Source organism: Toxorhynchites rutilus, chromosome 1, assembly GCF_029784135.1.
Source record: "Toxorhynchites rutilus septentrionalis strain SRP chromosome 1, ASM2978413v1, whole genome shotgun sequence".
Lineage (NCBI taxonomy): Eukaryota > Metazoa > Arthropoda > Insecta > Diptera > Culicidae > Toxorhynchites > Toxorhynchites rutilus.
The window spans coordinates 130,461,337-130,483,333 of NC_073744.1; the positions used below are offsets into that span (position 1 = coordinate 130,461,337).

Consider the following 21,997-nt stretch of genomic DNA (forward strand, 5'->3'; position numbering starts at 1 on the left):
GCCGTATGCGCGAGTATAGGAGGGTTAAAGATTTTCCGCCCAAGGCTGGTTCATTTCTGTATAGTATCAAATTCATAGTATACCATAGTGTTTTCTTACACTCAAAACCAGCATGTCAAAACATGACATTTCAGTTTGATTTTTCCGGTATTTACATTGGCTTGGTAAATTCATCTAGGTTCGTTCAGTACAAAATCGCCTATTTTGTATATTGTTACAATATTAGATTGGCATGGGTAGAAAGTAATTAGTTAACACAACCGAATCTGGCATCTCTGGTTGCCACACACACATATACGCACAATACAAACGATGAACAAATTCAAATTTCAACACGAAATGAAAACATTCGGTTTTCTGTGGTGAGGTTCCCCCGTTGATCGGTGAATTTTCGGTATCGGAAAAACACGCAGGGAGAACACTCCACTGTGATCGTGATCACAAACCGCGTGAAAAACAGAGTGAAAAATCGAGAAAGATAAACAACAATCCGAACCGAAAAAACACAGATGAACGCTTCCTTTGCACGTTAGCCGACGGTGAGTCGGTACCGTGGCGGCGAATTGTTTAAATTGCGATAAGAGGAAACAAGATTCTAAATTTTACCACAAATACTTGTAGATTGTTTTGGAACAGAATCAGAATTGGTTGCTTGTCTTGTTGCTTAAAGTTTAGCGAGTTCATATCCTGAGAAACACTTGCATGGTAAATTATACATCCTGTTAAATATATACCGGGGAGTTGTAATTTCAAATCTTTCCTCTGAACATTATTCAAATTTATTTATGTTTAAGCCGGAGCTACTCTCAGTGGTTTTAATGTCAATTTTGAGCGCAATCTATCATTTAGTTTGTTCACAGCGTCATCAAGAGAAAGTTATTTTTGTTTTGCTCGTCAATTTTTGATATAATGTTGTCCATTCGGAATTGCCTTGCGTTGCTTATGAGGCGTTCACCACAATAGATCAAACTAAAGGTCGCAGTGATTCAAGGCTCCTACAGAAGAAGAAGAAGAAGAAGAAGAAGAAGTGATGAGGCGTTTGGGAGAGAAAATTTGTCGAAAATGGCCAGATTTGTGAAAGGATAACACTTGGATTTTGAACCACGATAATGCTCATCGATCGATCGTTGTGAATGAATTTTCGACCAAAAATGGTACGTATGTGATTACACAAGCACCGTACTCTCCAGATATGGCCCCGTGTGACTTTTTCCTACTTCCGAATCTCAAAAGTCGCTGAGTGAACTGATTGTAAATCCTGAATACAGCTTTAAGAAGTGTTTCGATTGCTTGATGGTTCTTAGGAAGAAGCGTATTGCGTCAGCCTATTTTGAAGACGATAATATTGGGTTGGGGAAAAAGAAATGTCGTATATTGTCAATATATGGCAACACTTAAACATATCTTGTGTTGTACTTATCGCATCGGGTCATACTATACGGCTATTTAAAGACGACAATCTGTGCTACAAGTGTCGTTTTGACAGTGTTGTGATTGTCCTTTCCAGTCTCAAGTTATAGCGCGTTAAAGATGGAGTCCACCAAGCAAGAAATTCGCCTTATTTTACGTTTTTACTACCTGCGAGGTAAAACTGCAACGAAGGCGGCCGAAAAAATTCGTGTAGTTTATGGACCCGATACTGTAACGATTCGCACAGCACAGCGTTGGTTTGATCGATTTCGTTCTGGTGTAGTGGCTGTCGAAGATACACCCCGTACTGGTAGGCCAATCGTCGTGGAAACCGATAAAATCGTTGAAATCATCCAAGTAGACCGGCATGTGAACACTCACTCGATTGGTCAGGAACTGGGTATAGACCATAAAACCGTTTGGAACCATTTGCAGAGAATTGGATTCCAAAAAAAGCAGGATGTATGGGTGCCACACGAGTTGACGCAAAAAAATCTTTTAGACCGAATCAACGCCTGCGATGCACTGCTGAAACGGAACGAACTCGACCCATTTTTGAAGAAGATGGTGACTGGTGATGAAAAGTGGATCACGTACGACAACCTAAAGCGTCGTGGATCAAAGTCGTGGTCGAAGAGCGGAGAGCCGGCCCGAACCATCACCAAGCCCGGATTGACGGCCAAGAAGGTTTTGCTGTGTGTTCGGTGGGATTGGAAGGGAATCATCCACTATGAGTTGCTCAACTTTGGCCAGACCATCAACTCGGTTCTGTCTGAGTTTTTTGCAAATCAGGAGGGGGGGGGGGGGTTATAAGGGGGGGATAATGAAGTTGCCTTCTAAATGGCAACAAGTTTGCAAACAAAACGGCGCATATTTGACTTAAACTGGATAATTTTAAGTATGTTAAATAAAGCGTTAAATTTCGATCAGAAATACGACATTTCTTTTTCCCCAACCCTATATATGCATCACGCTTCGATGCAACGTGATTCTCAGAGCGACGCGTGGATAAGCATAGCAGCAACATTCCCAGAAGCCATACCATGTAAGCATACTCTCGAATTGAATGGAATGGAAGAATACTGCTTGTTGCATTAACATTTTACATATACGACTAAAATCGATCTGTTTAATCGTTACATTGTTCACTTGTTTCTTTATTTCCAGTATATAAGTCTCGGATGAAAACATACACATTTCAATAAATAAGGGGACTTTTTATTTAAATCATGGAACACGTAACGCCATCTGTTGATCGTTGATAACATTAGAAAGGTAAAGGTCTCACCTTTCAAACGCAGCCAACTTTATGTGAATCGGTTGACAGGTTAAAAAGTTACCTGCTTCGTAATGACAGTATGTTTTGTGCTTGAGTTGTAAAAATACAATGGAATAAAGAGCAAATATTAGGCTGTCAAAAAAGTCCTGCGGTATTTCCGCGAGGTGTCGTTGTAAGCGCGTAGTTCTAGTTGTATTCATTGTATCATACTATAGCATCGAGTCATACTATAGCTTGTTGGAAAGGTATTTTTGCGCGCTATAATATAGTCCTTGACAGTGTTTTGTTTGGTTAAGTCGTTCGTGAGTTATAGTGTCGCAAATATGGAGCAAAATAAAGAGAAAATCCGACATATTTTACAGTACTACTATGACAAAGGCAAAAATGCATCTCAAGCTGCCAATCAAATTTGTGCAGTTTATGGACCCGATACAGTTTCCATTTCCACCGCACAACGATGGTTTCAACGTTTTCGCTCTGGTGTAGAGGTCGTCGAAGATGCGCCACGCTCCGGAAGGCCTGTCGTCGAAAATTGCGACAAAATCGCTGATTTAGCCGAGAAAGACCGGCATAGTAGCAGCCGTAGCATCGGCCAAGAGCTGGGGATAAGTTATCAAACCATTATTAACCATTTGAAGAAGCTTGGATTCATAAAGAAGCTCGATGTATGGGTGCCACACACGTTGACGCAAAAAAAAACATCTTTGACCGTATCGACGCATGTGAATCGCTGCTGAATCGCAACAAAATCGACCCGTTTCTGAAGCGGATGGTGACTGGCGATGAAAAGTGGGTCACTTACGACAACGTGAAGCGCGCAAACGGTCGTGGTCGAAGCCTGCTGAAGCGGCTCAGACGGTGGCCAAGCCCTCATTAACGGCCAGGAAGGTTCTGCTGTGTGTTTGGTGGGATTGTCAAGGAATAATCTATTATGAGCTGCTTCCCTATGGCCAAACTCTCAATTCGGACCTGTACTGCCAACAGCTGGACCGCTTGAAGGTACTCATGAAGAAGAGGCCATCTTTGATAAACAGAGGCCGCATTGTCTTCCATCAGGACAACGTCAGGCCACACACTTCTTTGGTGACGCGCCAGAAGCTCCGGAAGCTCGGATGGGAGGTTCTTTTGCATCCGCCGTATAGTCCGGACCTTGCACCAAGTGACTACCACCTGTTTTAGTCCATGGCGAACGCGCTAGGTAGTCAGAAGTTAGCCACAAAAGAGGCCTGTGAAAATTGGCTATCCGAGTTTTTTGCCAATAAGGAAGCGAGCTTCTATAACAGGGGTATTATGAAGTTGGCATCTCGTTGGGAACAAGTCATCGAACAAAACGGCGCATATTTGACTTAAAACAGATGATTGTAACTAATTTTATGAACAAATGAAAATTTAAAAAAAATACCGCAGGACTTTTTTTACACTTTTTTGATATATATATATATATATATATATATATATATATATATATATATATATATATATATATATATATATATATATATATATATATATATATATATATATATATATATATGTGTGTGTGTGTGTGTGTTTGTTTTAATTTGAAGACGCAAGGCGACAAAAACACATGTCAATGTCATATAAAATATGGGTTTCGTGAGAAATAGTAGGACAGACCGTCTCGAATGTAAATTGATAAAAAGTCTAGCGTATAAAAAAATTATTTTAATGTTTTATATGTTGTGATTTCCATGCCTATTTAATCAAATTTCCTTTGGAAATACTTTTCAATTTGAACGAGAGAAGCGTCACCCATAGCTGGGTGACAGGACCACGAACGTGTTAAACCAGATTCAGGACGAGCAGGCATGCAAAACATTGGGGTAAATGGTGGACTGTGTAACTTTATGGGAAAATGGAAGTGCTTTCAATTCTCATCGTTTGAAACCATTCATGGACGACCCAATCGTAATGTATAGCATATCAAACAAATCTTGAAGATTGGTATGCGAATCATTCGCAAAAATAGTTATCAACATTGAAACTATTTCATAAAAACGTTACATTTTTTTTTTTTTTGATTCGGTTTGACATCGCAGTGCAATTTTAATAGACCGCCGGGATAGATGTTGGTGAGTCGTATGACCAGTTTGTGTATTGTTCTTGCGAGGACAAGAATGCATCAAACCGGAGTCTGAACTCAGTCGCATGGGTCAACATTTGGGTAATAACTCTGAAATCACGAAATGTACGGTCCGATTCTGGCTCAGTGAATAAATTTCATGTTAGTAAAAATAAATCGTACCAAAATCGAAAGGGTAGTGTATTCCATATCATATGCCGCATTATGCGTAAAAACTAATGTTTGTCAAAAAATTACATTTTCGTGAGGTTTTTAATTTTTTATAATAATTGATATTAAAAATCTAAAGCTTCTTATGCTATAAAACCGACACAACGCCAACGTTCAGTGTGTTAATTATGTTCTAGGCGTCAAGCTATGTTTTAGTAAACAGAAATGCGTACCAAACACTTCGTTCCACCATGTCAAACGGTTACTGGAGACTTTCATTTCAGAGTTTTGAAGCATTTGATGGCTAGAATCCGCCAAATTGAACCCGAATATCACAATCCACGAAAATACGCAGAGTCAGAAGTCACCGTTGAATCGTGTCGAAAAAGTTTAGGCTCGAAATCTCATCTGTACCCTAAATTATCCGCCATTTTCGCCTGATTTGGCACCCTGTGACATTTCACTTTCCCAAAAGTGAAAATAAAATAAAATACATTTTTTGACGAACGCATTTTAATCGTTATCGTATCGAAGTAAAAAGTCTATTGAAGTGGGAGGAAACTACTTTGGATTATGAAATCAACAAATAATAAATAAATAAAAAGTTTTTTTTTCTAACCTTCCATTTAATTATTTTTTCGTTGTTTCTATGTCATATTTTTCTGAAAAAATATAATTTCTGATACGCTTCTATAAAAACATATTCTCAGCTAAAATTGGTCGAATGATATTGAAAAATAACTTTTCGTATATCCCTGAGTCGGAGCAGCCGATGAAAAATTCTGCTTAGAAATGTTCTATGGCAAAAAAATCAGTATGTCAGAACAACTCTTTACTTAAAATCGATGAGATAACATGAAAGCTCCTTACAAATTACTCAAGAAACGAAACTGAAGAAATAAAATGAGACCATGTTGGTCTTGTTGAATATTGGTAACCATTATTTTCAGATTTCAAAGTATGGGCTTCTACGATCTTGAGATTACAGGGTAACTTCGATATAACGTACATTTTACTTTCAAAATTGTACGTTGTATCGAATTGTACGCTATATCGAATCATAATAAATAACTCAGAAACGTAGCTTCTATTAATTTATTGTGTTGCTGTTTGAGTAAGGTTAATTTATAAATTCAACTAGAAGACGAAGCCAACCTTTCTCATGATGTTTCCCTTCGTACTGCTAACTAAAATTTGATTCATTTAGAATCCGGAATCACAAAACAGTTGTACTTCGGGATTGGTTAAAAGTACAAATCAAGCTTTAGTATCAAAATACAGATAATTTATTGTTCTTTCAGAAAACCAGTATTAAAATAAAAAAAATCGTTTGGACTTTGGAAATGTGTACGTTATATCGAGGTAAAATGTACGTTATATCGAGGATACGTTATATCGAAGTTTCCCTGTACTTCACACTATTTTGCTATTCAGTCAAACAATTTTCCAACATCTTCAGTTGATTTCCACCAAGTTAGGATAAACAAGTACAACAGAACAGCTATCTTCTCTATGTCTTGCATAGAATTTTCACCCATCAATTGTCCGTGAAAATCGACAACGCACTCTCCAACACATCCCCGCGGTGCCAATTTCCTCACAAACAGAGAAAAAAGGAAATTACATAATTTCCACTTTCACGACGAACGCTACTTTAACCATGTGAGCGCACCGCTAAGCTCCCAAATCGCACACTGATCAGGAGAATTTGCGTTGGAGGATTAGTCACACGGAGTCACGCTCACAGCCACGATCACCGAGGCGCACGTGGGCATCCCTCTCTAGCCGTCTCTAGTCACAACCGAGCACACCGCATCGACGGGGTTTGTAACGGAAAATTCACATCCTCTCACACATGTTTTCGTTTCCATTACACACCGTTTATTAATAGAATATTTTCACACCAGTGAAGATTCCTTCACGTTCGAAGGCACTTTTCCTGTCCTTCTTTTCACTCTACTTTCGCCTATCGGGGCGGGAAAACTGATTTTTTCACACTAACGGAAACGCACAGGGAAAATCATCCTGGTTCCTTTTTTCTGCTGAACTGAAGAACTTAGCCGTCTGTGTTAATTTCACACTTCTTCCCGACAGATGAATCCATTTTCGAACCTAATTTTCCCCCAAATCAGCTACTAATTCCCGAAAGAAGAGACAATCCAGATCACACTAAGTTAAGTAAACCAGCATCTCGTCGCCACACCAATCGGCACCAATTATTACTAAATAAGGCGAATCAACTCCCCCATAAATCCCACACAGCCACCCACTTGGTGCCCTACAAAGTGTGTGCATATAGTATCCATCCGCGCTACTAAAAACACACAAGATCTTCACCTTCGCGGTCAACCCACCACTAGAACTTCACCTCGCGCCCTCAACGCCTTCAACGCCGTGCGAACGATTGATTATTTACGCGTCCAAACTCCACGACGGCCAGCAGAAAACTGAATGGAGCAGCAGCGCGCGGCAGCCGCGTGAGTGAAGAACGCGCTCAGCAAATGCAACCAGAAGTAGTAGCAGCTGATGATGACGATGATAATATGGTGATCTTCGTTGTCTATGCTGGCAGCCAGGAACAAAAAACCTGGCTAACAGATGTGCACTTCTATTTTAGCTCAGACACGCATGCCAACGTTTGTGGCTCCCTCTAAGGTACACTGATGAAACTATGGACGAGTATTGAACAAATGGCGCCAGATAGCGGCACATGATGAGCCTGAAAAACTAAATTAATTGAATTTCACCTGGTGGTGAATAGACGAATGATACGCTAATACACAGTCCACTGAACGAAAACAGTAGCTATGTTTGTTAAACTATGAATAAAAACATTTGGGGCTGTCCACATACCACGTGGACAGAAAAAGTACGACTTAAAACTCCCCCCTCCCTCTCCGTGGACAAGCATGGACATTTTCTTACCCCTCCCCCTGTTGGCCACATGGACATTTTGACGTAGGACTACGTCTTTCATTTCTATACCGGGGTTTAAAATCAAAGTTTCGAAAACGAAAGCGTTACGCCGGAGACCGAGATTTTGAGCGTTAATAGCTCCTAAACAACTGAACGAAATGGTATGATAAACACTTCTTTCGAAAGATAAAATGTCTACGCGTTATATACTTGTTACTTTTTGATCCAAAAACTTGTTTCAATAGTCTTAAAATTGCTTTCAAAACAGGCTATTGAAATCACCAATCGGTATGTAAGCGAGCGCCGCTCGGAAATCCACTCAGTTATAATTGAACAGCGATTGGATCATGTTGTCGCTGTTGGGGTGAAGCTCTTCGTTTATCATGAAAGCGTGGATGAACGGTGTCACCAATAGCCTGTTTGTGCACCTTAGGCCATCAGGAGTAGAGTGATGCCACAAACGGTTCCCCGGGAAGAGATCGGAGCAGCCGCCACACATACACATACACGCGCGGAACTCTTCGTTTGGATGCCATTCAGCATCGAGAAAATTCTGGGAAGATCTAATCGCTGCTAAAAAATAATCTGCCAGTTTACCTGGGAATTGAAAAATACATTCATGTGAAAGAGTTTATTTTAATGTTTTCTTTCCAAGTAAAACTGCGATCAAATATTTTTCAATCGAGTGCTATTAACAGGTGGTTATCGAGTTAGCGTTAACCACTGGTGGGCTTCGAGTATCGAGGAAAATCTGGAAAAATCTAATCGTTGCTGAAAACTAATCTGTCCGTTCCATGGGAATTGAAAAATACATTCATGCTAAAGAGTTTATTTTAATGTTTTCTAACATATAACGCTGCGACCAAATACATTTGGTTTTGTGATTTTTCAATCAAGTGCAATTAGCAGGAAAGCTTCTGAAGATTATTCTTCCCCATCAGTAGGATATGTTCGTTTCCAATATTGGATGCGCGCGCAACGGAAAATGTTCCACATCGCGAAAAACATAATTCTCAATCGATTATTGCTCAGTCGCTGAAAGTTTCAAACTCAGAGAGTTCATTCCCCTCTAGTTTGCCTTCCAAATTGCTATCGTAAACCACACCTTCTTTCTATTCAATCACGCACAAAAAGCATACTTAAGCGATATTCTGGTGGTGAAACGCAATCATTTTTCGTGAGGGCATCGACAAGACAACATCGTAATTGAAAGAGCTGAACGTACTGGACGAGCTGGACGGCGAGGGATCAGGACACATATATACGTGCGGAACTTCTTTCGTTTAAATGCCATCCAGCATCGAGAAGATTCCGGAAGAATATTATCGTTGCTGAAAAATAATCTGCCAGTTCCCCTGGGAATTGAAAAATACATTCATGCGAAAGAGTTTATTTTAATGTTTTCTAGCCATATAACACTGCGACCAAATACATTTGTTTTTGTGATTTTTCAATCAAGTGCAATTAACAGGTGGTTATCAAGTTAGCGTTAATCACTGGTGGTGGACTTCGAGAAGAATCGAAAAGAATCCGGAAAGATGTCATCGTTACTGTAAAATAATCTGCCACTTCCCTTGGAATTGAAAATTACATTCAAGCGGAAGAGTTTATTTTAATATTTTCTATTCACATAGTACTGCTGCGATCGTATACATTTGGTTTTGTGATTTTTCAATCAAGTGCAATTAATTAGCAGGAAAGCTTCTGAAGATTATTCTCCCCAATCAGTAGAATATTTTCGTATCGAATACAGTTTGCGTGCGCAATGGAAAATGTCTCGCATCGGGAAAATCATATGGTTTTCAATCAATTATTGCTCAGTCGCCGAAAATTTCAAACTCGAAGAGTTCATTCGCCTCTAGTTTGCCTTCCAAATTGCTATCGTAAACCACACCTTTCGATCCAGTCACGGACAAAAAGCATACTTAAGAGATATTCTGATAGTGAAACGCATTCATTTCCAGCCATTCTTTGTGTGGACACCGACTGGACAACATCGTTGCTGGACGAGCTGGACGGCGAGGGATCGAGTGCCTTTCTCAAGGCAAGAGGGTGGAGGTGGTGGAGCGCTGGAGTAGAGTAGAGTTTACAAAGGGCCTTTCTCAAGGCTAGAGACGAATGAACTGCAAAAGTTTAAAGTCTCTATAATACAATACCTTACCTTACCTGAAACGCATTCATTTTCCGTGAGAATATCGACAAGACAACATCGTTACTGAACAAGTTGAACGAGCTGGACGAGCTGGATGGTGAGGGATCAAGTGATTCATTACCTGGCCTGACCTAACCTGAAACGCATTCAGTTTGTTTGGGACTGTGACGGAGCGCAGAAAAGCCGATCCAACAGAAAGAGAAGAGAAGACAACCGAGAGAATACCAGCATCGAAAATTGATTCCCATTGAGACATCGGAGCAACCGCCACACACATACACGCGCGCAACTTTTTACGTTTGCTGGTTATCGAGAATAATCCGGAAAGAAGTGATCGTTGCTGCAAAATAAGCTGCCAGTTCCCCTTGGAATTGTAAATTACATTCAAGCGAATGAGTTTATATTAACGTTTTCTATCGATATAATACTGCAACCAAATACAATTGGTTTTGTGATTTTTAAATCAAGTGAAATTAACAGATGGTTATCGAGTTAGCATTAACCACTGGTGGTGGACTTCGAGAAGAATCCGGAAAGATATCGTTGCTGCAAAATAATCTGCCAGTTCCCCTTGGCATTGAAAATAACAGGCAAGCTGTTCCCGAAACTTTTGAGGGTTGATGTGAATCCCGATTTTCTTTCAGCGAGTTACGACGTTTTTGCTTTTCCGTGTAACCTAGCTTTTGCTGTAATTTTATTTCATTTTGTTTTAATTTTAATTCATTTTTGTAATTTATTTAATACCTACATAAATCGGTTTGCAGGTAATTTTAGGACAGTTTTCCTGCTTTGTGTAGTGTTAACAGGAACAATAATTTTAATTTTCAATTTCAATGGTACTTCAAATTGTATAGCCTTTTATAATTTTTTGGACAATAAGTTGCAATTGATGACAGATATTTTATTTGTTTTCGCTAATGTTGGCTGCCATCGATGATCGTACGTTTCATGCCGTTACCCGAAGTGCTGCCAGTATCAACACAAGCGAAATAGTTTATTTTAACGTTTTCTATCCATATAACACTGCGACCAAATACATTTGGTTTTGTGATTTTTCAATCAAGTGCAATTAGCAGGAAAGGTTCTGAAGATTATTCTTCCCCATCAGTAGGATATTTTCGTATCCAATATTGGATGAATAAAACCTTGTACCTCAAACGTAACGCTCTCGTTTTCGAAGTCCCCCAAATATTAATTTATTCATTCATTCAGAATGGATTCAGATTCAACTCCAAACAAATGATCACCGAATCAACGATAGTCCTACGTCACCATTGCGGTTATACCATAGATATAACTCACTTCCTGTTTTTTCAAATGTATTCACAGACTCATGTCAATGAAGCGCCACACCGTCTGATAAGTGAATTGATCTATTTACATGTGCTTTCTCTCACAAACACTATTACTTCATTTTTACACATGGGTTTACCTATACTACTACAATGGCTAGCTTCCACCTTCACCTTAAACACTTTCAAAAAATATGTTGCTATCACATAAAATACATATTCAATACTAGAAAGCAGTCTTCCGAAAAACACTTACACATGTCCACGCGATGTGAAAATTCCATGTTTTTTGTTTGAATTCGAACATGATTCTCGCTAGTGTTGAGTGTCTATCCCCAACACGAACAATGATACACAAACTGTTGGTACTGGCAACACGGATTTAGACGCTACAGTCGGGGCACATCGATTCGATATAAGACGTCAGAGTTACAAGGTCGAGAGGGAGAAGGAAAATCGCAAAGAGATGGAAGATTGATCGTTGGCTTTTCCGTCATGTCACAATTATTCTCGATAAAGGAAAATCGGTCATCTGATTCAGTTTTACCTTCACCATCTACCTCCAAGACTGCCAATTTACCCACAGATCTACGAATCAACCCCCTCGCAGTTTGAACTATAGCCTGACGAATCCTCCCATCGCTTCCTCTAATGACCTCAAGAATCCGACCTCGCTCCCATCTGTTTCTGGTCGACTCATCGACGATCACTACCAAGTCACCTGCTGCTACCGGTTTTACGTCCCCAAACCATTTCGTACGTTTGTTCAGGGTCGGCAGATATTCTCGCAGCCATCTTCTCCAGAACGTATCCAGGTGTTGTTGAATTTGATGAAAGGACGCTTGCAAGACTGCTACAGAGTCATCCGCTTCTGCTTGCTGGCGAACTCCACTTGAACTTCCCAGTAAAAAATGGTTCGGAGTCAATGCTTCGCTCTCCTCAGACGAAATCGGCAAATATGTTAGTGGACGGCTGTTTACGATTCCTTCCACTTCTACTACCAATGTAACTAATGTCTCGTCATTCAGCTTTCCATGGATGCTATAAGCATCATCCATGGCCGTTTTGATTGAGCGCACCATGCGCTCCCATGCACCCCCCATGTGAGGAGTGCCGGGGGGAATGAAAATCCATTTCGTTGAACTGCTAGTGAAGGTGGTTGCTAGCTGTTCGATCTGTTCCTGCAGCAGTCGGCTCGCTTCTCGAAAATTGGTCCCGTTATCCGAGTATATCGTTGCTGGTGATCCACGGCGGACAACGAACCTCCGAATAGCCTCGACACATGATCTGGTGCTTAGGCTATGCACCACCTCGACGTGGACAGCACGGATTGTGAGGCAGGTGAAAACTGCAATCCACCGCTTCGTATTGCTCCTGCCAATCTTAACCAGTAGTGGTCCAAAGAGATCCAGGCCCGTGTTCGTAAACGGTCTCTGAAACGATGTCACTCGCGCCGCAGGTAATGGAGCCATCCGAGGAATACACGGCTCCGTCTTATATGTTCTGCACCACTGACAAGATTTCGCTACCTGCTTCACGGCCACTCTTAGCTGTGGAATGTGGAAATGCTGGCGCACCTCATTTACCACTGTTTCCATATTACAATGGCGAAATCTTCGATGGTAATCGTCCAACAGCAGGTAAGTAAGTCTGTATTTCCTAGGAAGAATAATAGGAAACTTTACACTTTCATTCACGTTCGGAGCTGCTGTGATACGCCCGTCCATTCTCAGGATCCCGAATTCATCCAGCATGGGAGTTAACTTGTACAATTCGCTCGATTTTTCAAGTTGTATTTGTTGTGCTGCTGGGCTCTGTTGGTTACGTGTCAACAGCACCATTTCATTTGTGAAGACCTGCCACTGTGCCAAACGGATCAGCATTCGTTGTCCCTCTAGCAGCTCTTCCGATCTCAAATGTCCTACGAACACCGCTTCTCCCTTAGTTCTGCGCCTTCGGTTAGCGATCCATCGATGGACGTATGCGGCAGACCTTATCAGCCTGGACAGACGAGAAAAACGTTCGAGATCAAACACCATTTCGGGTATGAACATCTTGCAATGTGCGTGGCATGGGCGCAGCTCTTCTTCGGTAGATACTGTTATGGTCCTCTGGCGAGGCCACTCCGACTCCGGATCTTTCAAAAATCCTGGTCCATTGAACCAAACACGAGATACATCTTCACAGGAACCTTTACCAAACTTAGTGGCCAGATCTGCAGGGTTATGTTTCGATGGCACCCAATGCCATTCACGGACGTCCGATGCGGTTAGTAATTCTCCGACACGACATGCTACGAACTGCTTATATCTCCGATGGTCTGAACGCAGCCAAGCCAAGACAGTGGCTGAATCACTCCAGAGAAAACGTTGCTGGACTTTCACGGTGTGGCTTTCTTCGACGAACTGCATCAATCGAACTCCCAGTACTGCAGCTTGCAGCTCCAATCGTGGTATTGATAAAGGTTTCAGTGGGGCCACTTTTGTCTTCGCCACTACCAGACTGCAATCCACAAGCCCATCCGGTTTCGTAATCCGGAAATAAGCTGCTGCTGAATATGCTGCTTCACTAGCGTCAACGAAAATATACAGCTGTAGATTTTTATAATGTTGGTTAGTCGCATTCTCGAAGTAGCAACGAGGGATTCGAATCTCACGGATATTCTGGAACAGGTTTGTCCACTTCCTCCAACGTTCGAATGCTGCATCATTGATCTTCTCGTCCCATTGGGTACCACTCCGCCAAACATCTTGTAGAAGAATTTTTCCATGAACGAGGAATACGCTCCATAATCCTAACGGATCGAAAAAACCCATCAAGCACTTTAGTACTTGTCTTTTCGTCGGTCTTCCTCCTTCATTGATCAACCTTTGAATTGATTGTTGTACTTCCATGGACAAGCACAGTTTATCCTCTTTCGTTAACCACAGCAATCCCAGCACTCGTTCATACTCCTTTCTGTCTAGGCTTATATTCTTGCCACCAGAGGGCTCTTTTTCTCCAAGACGATGTAACACTTCTTCACTGTTTGACAACCAATTTCTCAGCTGAAATCCTCCGTTCTCATGGATCATCCGCATCTCTTCGGAAACGCGAACTGCTTCGTGCACGCTGGCGTAGCTCTCCAGTGAGTCGTCCACATAGTGGTTGTTAATGATTCCCTCTACTGCTCGGGGGTACTGATCTTCGAACTCCTTCGCATTTTTATTTTTCACGAATTGTGCGGACGCTGGGGAACATGCAGATCCGAAAATTGCCACATCCATCATGAAAATTTCTGGAGGACTTGAAGGGTCACTACGCCAAAGGAACCGCAGGGAGTGCCGGTCCATCAACCTCATCAGTATTTGATGGAACATCTCTTTGATGTCCGCTGAAACAGCCACCATGAATTGTCGGAATCGAACCAGGACTGCTGGCAAAGACGTCAGCTGATCTGGTCCTTTTAGTAGGAAGGAATTTAAAGATATTCCCCCCACTTTAGCCGCAGCATCCCATATTAAACGGACCTTCTCAGGCTTTCTTGGATTCACCACCACTCCGAGTGGCAGGTACCAGATCCGGTTTTTGTCTGCGCTAGCCAATTCTGCCTCTGTGGCACGGTGGGTGTACCCTTTCTCCTGATATTCCAGGAGCTGTCGTCGAAGATTCTCGCGTAATTTAGGATCTCTGTCCATCCTCTTCTCGAGACACTGTAATCGACGGAGGGCCATCGAGTAACTATCCGGGAACTTAATATGGTCGAACTTCCACAAAAGTCCCGTTGCGTACCGATTCCCGATTCTTACGGTTGTTTCTTCCAGAATCCTCTGAGCGCGCTTCTCTTCCTCTGACATGAGGATGATTGTTGACTTGGTGGCGACTTCCTCTAGATCGAAGAAATGTTTAACTGTGTTGTGGAGATCTTCGTCGTTGGTACAGCTGCAAGAATGGCAGTTGAGGGTTTGCCTCGAACCATGTTCTCCATGTCCTCCATATATGCACCAACCCAGTCTCGTTTTCGCTGCAACTGGTTCTCGAATATTTCCTTCCTTCACCTTCACAGGAACCATCAAATTTAAATTGTTTATTCCTATGAGTAACCGAGGAACAGCATCCACATAGCTGGTTACTGGAAGTCCTCGAAGATGATCGTATTTATTCTCCAGTACTCCGTACGAAAGCGTTTGCCTCGGAAGACAAAGCTCTTTAACCGTGCGAGCATCGTCCAGTGCATATCTTCTGTGACTACCTGTCGCAGAGATCGACAACGACACCTGTTTTGATTCTTTCTCATTTCGGGTCACGTTGCCCGTCCACATCAAACATAATGGGCGGCTTTCCCCTTCGATGCCAAGTTGCTCGACCAGTTCCTCCTCAATCAACGTCAGCGACGATCCATCGTCCAAAAACGCGAATGTATTTACTATTCCACTAGGTCCGAAAAGCATCACCGGAATGATACGGAAGAAAACATGGTGCTCCATCTGCCTGTGCGTATGGTTCTCCCCAGTTGCCGGTTGTAGTTGACGGTTGAATGCGTTACCGGTTCTCGTCGAGTGAAGCATAGGATGGTGGCGATATGGACAGCCGTTTGTTCCACATGAGCTCGTTCGACGACAACTTCTCTTCCCATGACTACACAGACAGTTTCGACACAATCTGTTGGCCTGTACACACTTCCAGCGATCGTCAACGGTTAGCGATTTAAAAGTTCCACAGTCTTGCAGCCGGTGTCCTGGTTTTTTGCAGGCATAGCATAGGATCTCCTTGGTTCGCACCTCCTCCATTTCATTAGAGTGTGCGTTAATGGCTCCTCGATTTTTCGGCTTCGATTTATCACCGGATGCAGTCCTACCACTGATACCACTATACACGGTCACCTTACTTGCCGATATAACAACGTCCGACATAAAGTTGCCGAACGTTTTCAAATTCACATCCGGAAAATTTCGTAAATAAGTACCCCATTCCATTTTCACATGGGCTGGAAGCTTCCCCACAAGCTCCATTAACAGAGATGGATTTGACAAATGAGCAAGTTGATTCGCTGCTTCGAGATGATCGCACAAACTTTGAACTGCCATACCGAAATCGATTAGTGTTTCAAGTCTATCGGTTTTCGGTGCAGGGACAGATCTAACCTTCTCCAATAACGCGTGTATAAGCAGCTCAGGCCTTCCATAGAGCAGGTACAAAGTATCCATGACATGGGGAATTGACGCTGGGAGGAGAAGGCGACTTTGAACCGCTTCATAAGCCGCGCCTTTCAGGCTGCGTTGAAGACGGCATAAATTTTCCGCATGGGTGTATCCACAAGCAAGCGTGGAGTTCTGAAAACTGCTTATGAACACAGGCCATTCTGTTGGATTGCCTGAGAATTGAGGCAAATCTCGCGGCATCACTTGCCGAGCGGCTAATTGCGAGGGGGTGGGTGTATATTCATTACCACCCAAAATCGGGTTCGACACATCACCGAATGGCAAAGCAACATTCGGCTGTGGATGATAATTAGGTACTGTACCTCTTGTTGGAGGGGCAGTATTGCTTGGAGGAATTGGCATTGACTGACATTCAATCATGTTCTCTAATTGTTTAATGAATGAATGGAGTATTCCATTATCTTTATTTGACTCCGCAGGTAGCCTTTTGGGTTGGCTTTGATGTGGCTTACCTGGTGGTGGATGTACGGGGGGATTAGGGATGTTTTTACCTTCGGGTACGTTCCTCAATGGCCACAATTGGTTGGATGGTACCTTGGGAATCGCTCCTTTATTTACTACCGCGGGGGGCAATCCCAACGGTTGGTTATTTGCTGGCGCCGGAATCAGCACTGATGAACGTACCAGTTGTGTCGCTTTCTCCACCTGTAGAACGTGCTCACCACCTGTGCCTACGATACCAGCTGCTCCATGAGTAGGCACTGCAGGCGGTAATGACTTGCCTTCCGACGCTTGTATTGGATTTCTTCCCGAAAGTATTGACGGATGCCTCAGCGGGCTACACACCTGCTGATCCTTGTGTACAGTTGGGATGGGTCCGACAGTATTGATGGCAGCAGCTTCGCCTTGGTTGAGTGATGAGGGGGGCAATGTCGCAGTGGCTGCTCGACCTACGGCGCCTTCCATATGACTCGCATTCTCCCCGATCCACCTCCTTACCCTGTCGATGCTGGCTGGTCTGTTTACTCTCGACCGCTGACTCGTGTTTTCCTCGTCTTCGATTCCGGCCTCCAGAAGTTTGTATTTATCATCGATAAATTTGCGCTCTAGCTCCCGCTGCTCCTTCAGTTTCTCGACTTGCAGTGCAATCCGAGCTGATCTTGATGTCGATGACGTAGTACGTATGCTCAACACTTCGTTAGAGCACTGTCTGCAATTCCACGGACGTTCCGCTACAGATCCCGTTACTCCAGCACAACATTGGTGCCACCACGAATTACATGTGTCGCACTGCACCATGTTGTCAAAGCTGTCCGGACGGTCGCAGTTGACGCAACTGGACTCAACAACAGCGGCGGGAGTAGCACTGGCCTCGGCACTAGCCATATTCTCAATTCGACAGTACGAATTTTCTAAAGTTTTTTGGGTTATGTTATAGAAATTGCACCGATTTCTTTTAGCCAGTCACGTGTACGGTCGTTTTATTTTGACGTTGCTTTAGCTGTAATTTATTTTAATTTCATTTTAACATAGTTCATAAGTTGTACATATTTTTACTTACAAAATTCGGTATGCGATAAGTTTTAACTAACCCACAATTTCAATTTTAGTTTCCGTGCACTATAAGCGCTACATAGAATTAAGAAAGCTAGGTTAAGTTCTCAATAGGTTAAGTTATTTTATTCTACTCACTATTTAGCATAGATTTAATATTTTAATTTTCACTCCACAACTAGTTTTAAGTATAAACTGTATGGTTTGTAACTATATAAGTATACTTTTAAGTAATCGACACTTCTAGATTTTAAGTTGAATTCTAAAAAAGCACGTTCACGCTGATTAGATTTTTATCGAGAATAATTGTGACATGACGGAAAAGCCAACGATCAATCTTCCATCTCTTTGCGATTTTCCTTCTCCCTCTCGACCTTGTAACTCTGACGTCTTATATCGAATCGATGTGCCCCGACCAAGCCCCGGGCAAGGGGATATGATCCGCGAGTCAAGATGTGCTACAAATTTAGCTGTCATTGCCAAACCTATCAAATTACTCGGCGAACTCAAGGCAAATCTATGGAACAAGGTGCGCCCATTCGCTAACTAAAAAAAGAATTGTTTTTTGAAAAAAAAATTTATGTGAAATGTAATGATCATGATGATCACAAGGGTCTGAATGATAATATAAAACGTAGAACCCTAGGTTGATCACTTGAAATGTAGTATTATATTATAATGTAAACCAACTTAAGAAATTGAAAGAATTTAAGTGAAATAAAAGGGTTTGAATGAATTCTGCATTATTTCAATAATTTCAGTTGTATTTAGCTGCTTTCAGTTGTATTTAGCTGCTGCTTATGCTTTATTCGAAAATTTGCGTTTTGCGTGCGGAAAAAATGAAGCGTTTGCCAAATATTTTACAACACAATAATCACAAAAACTCACCATTATAATATAAAATCAGCATCAAACACAATTTCAGTTTCATATTATTTCACAATTTTCGAGGAAACGTATTACTCTATTACATAGAATACATATTGAATACAGAAAAATAAATTTTCATTCATTATTTTTTGTTCTAGAAGTGTGTTAATTTCGTCCTTAATTTCGTTTTCCAAATGGCGCAAATCATTATGGTGCCTTCAACGCAAAGACAATAAATGAAACGCTTGCAGCGTAAAACGTAATGAATATAATGAATATAGCAATGAGTATTTCATAAAGTATCAGTATATTCCACAAATTGTGCTCAATCGTCTTAATTTACTTTTGTGTATTTTTTAAATGGCTGCAGAAAACCACTTCACGTTTTGACCCACCTGGTAGTATGTTAAGTGCCTTGTTTTACACCAGCTTGAGAGTTTGGCAGTTCTCGCGAGTGACAGTGGTCGCAAATTGCATTTCCGTCCCGGACATGTTTGACGCTGTCAAATCCTATGTGCTAGTATACGGATGCCCTCAGGCTGGCCCCGACTGTAGCGTCTGAAGCCGTGTTGCCAGTACCAACACAAACATAGACATGTGAAAACAAACACGATGTTTATAATTCAAGAACATCATGTACAAACATATCACCCGATGTTGCAGTATTCATTGTGGAAGTACACGAAATCAGATTGGGTGACGACCCTATGAAAAAATTGACAATGCAAATTTCCGCTGATAATAGCGAGACCCGAAATTCCAAACGAAGTGGTTTTCACACGCTCGAGTGCTTGGGTCAGCGATTAAGACCCTCCTCGATGCAATAAAATGCGCCACAATGTAGGGAACATTACGAGTTCCAAGAAAACGCGACAATTAAAAACAAGTATAATGTTCGGCAGCGATAAGATCGAGAATACCATATCGATGCACGACGTCGCATCATATTCCATAGACGGGGCATTCATCGTGGCGATGGTGATCGCCATCATTTACTACCATTGGAGGAGAAACACGAAACGACTGCGCGAACTGGAAGGGGCGCAGCGGAGGATCCGACTCGATAGTGTGAATGCTGTATAATCAAAATAATGCGAACGCTGTATAATCAAACGCACATTTTGTGCTGACATGGAGAAACAAGAAACACCCAAGTGACCTAAGCAATGTAAAATTTAAGGAAATACAGTTCAGTCTAAAACCGACCGTGAAGGAGTTAGTACTTAGTCCGAAAGCCGTGTTGGGCCACTATGGCCCAATACTAACATCTTAATTTTAACGAACAACATTTGGTGACCCCGACGTGATCGCACTTCGAGCGATCACGGACTCGCGAAAGTAATCGATTCTGATAAGTGAAGTGACATTCTCTCCGCGCGCGAAAAAGTGATGCCATTGCATGGCTGTATAATCGGAAAGTGAAGTGACATTGTCTCAGCGCACGGAAGATGTTGCGCCATTGAGTGGCTGAAACCAAGAAAATGAATCTCCCATTCGCGGGAAGTATGGTGTGCCACTGCGTGGCTAAAAATTAACAAAGTGAACTTCCTACTCGCGGGAAGTATGCTGCGCCACTGCATAGTTATTACAATGCGCCACTGTGTGGCTGAAAATTGACAACGTGAATTTCCCATTCGCGGGAATCATAACATGACACTGCGTGACTGTGTGATCAATAAGTAAACTTCGCCCGTGAGCGAAGCACGGTGTGCAACTGCGTGGAAGATGTGTGATAAACACGAATTATTGTGACTGATGTGAAAAATTTGTAAAGATGAATTCTCGACATTCCAACGACCTACTGTATTCCATGTGCTACATGTATATGAGGGATACGGAGGAGAATTTGAAACAGGACCCGCGTCGTACGCGGGAAGAAGCTGCAGCGATAAAACTGATAATATCGCACATGTTCAACTTGGCGGCAGGAGCCGCGGTTATAAACAAGATACGAAAGCAGATTTACCACTGAACTAAATAGATCGGCCGAAGCCATAGCCGACTATTTAGACTGGAGCATAATCAATGACCCAGCTAAGTATTTGAGTCAATCAAACAAGTAAAGCGGTTAGTAATTATCAAATCAAATAAACATGACGACAAACGAGGACGATGCCGTTGAAAGCTGGAAAAAGCAGCTAACGGCACTGGAGCAAAGCATTGCTCCGATTATCAAAGACGCATGCAAATTAGCAGAAGACGACGACGAAGTCGAAACATTACTAGTGCAACAAGAAGTACTAACAAGCTTGTACGATCAAGCTTGTGCAGTGATACTGAAAATTGAGGGCCAAACGGGGCCCTCCAAGAGACGGGATGCTCTCCTCCCCGCATATATCAAGTCCAGAGCCAGTTTGGCAAAGAGAATACGGCATGCGCAATCACAGACGAATGAACCGAGTCAGGATGAAGGTTCAAGGCAAGTACTGGATCAAACAATGATCACCGGCAATAGCAAGGCCGATTATTTACCCCGATTGGAGCTCCCGAAGTTCCGTGGGTCAGCCACCGAGTGGCTATCGTTTAAAGCCCGCTTTGAGAAGCGGATTGCGACCCTAAACGAGGATGCAAGCAAATACGCTTTCCTGGCGAAATGTTTAGAATACGAGCCCGCTCGTAACTCCTGCGAAGCACTCGAGAATTCAGGAGTGCCTTTCACTGAAGCCTGGGCCAAACTGGAAGCAAGATTCTACAAGAAACGAATCGCATATGAAGGTTACTTTTACACTCTGCTGAAAATTAAAAGGATACATAAGGCATCGCAAAGAGCGATACTAGGACTGATCGACGCTGTCGATACACTATTGTCCGCCACTCGACAAATAGCAAATGAACAACCTGGCGAACCAGATTGCATCGCCAATGGGTTACTAATATGCTTAGTGAAAGAACGATTGGATGAATCAACACTTTCTAAGATTGAAGAAAAGTTGGACCTCCAGCGCATTTATGTTTGGAGCGAATTCAAAATAGAATTAGAGCGGCTGGCTAACCAGATGACTTGCAAAGTGGCTGCCGAAACGGCACACTCTAGTCATCGACCCCAGCCGAAAGTCGTAGCAGCAATCGAAGGCAAAGCTGCGACCACCAAAGACAAAAGGGAAGCACAGCGGTGCTACGTTTGTCACA

General features: G+C 42.3%; 2 protein-coding genes across 11 annotated transcripts in view; both read right to left on the minus strand.

The window, feature by feature from the left end:
* The window catches only part of LOC129761983 (integrin alpha-PS2), a 207,222-nt gene extending 199,821 nt beyond the window's left edge, over positions 1-7,401 (minus strand). For 3 of the 10 annotated variants that reach the window (XM_055759877.1, XM_055759880.1, XM_055759870.1), the window contains exon 1: positions 7,281-7,391. The gene's annotated coding sequence lies outside the window, so the exon portion shown is untranslated. The other 7 variants (XM_055759871.1, XM_055759872.1, XM_055759879.1 and 4 more) reach the window with 7 other exon arrangements.
* A 4,291-nt stretch (positions 7,402-11,692) lies between these two features.
* On the minus strand, positions 11,693-17,830 carry LOC129761441 (uncharacterized). The gene has a single exon (XM_055759161.1). It carries the CDS (start codon positions 17,828-17,830, stop codon positions 11,693-11,695), a length of 6,138 nt encoding a protein of 2,045 aa, XP_055615136.1.
* Between the last annotated feature and the right edge of the window lie 4,167 nt (positions 17,831-21,997).

Excerpts from the sequence above, each read along its gene's own strand:
- LOC129761441 (XM_055759161.1), bottom strand. The coding sequence starts at position 17,830 with ATGGCTAGTGCCGAGGCCAGTGCTACTCCCGCCGCTGTTGTTGAGTCC.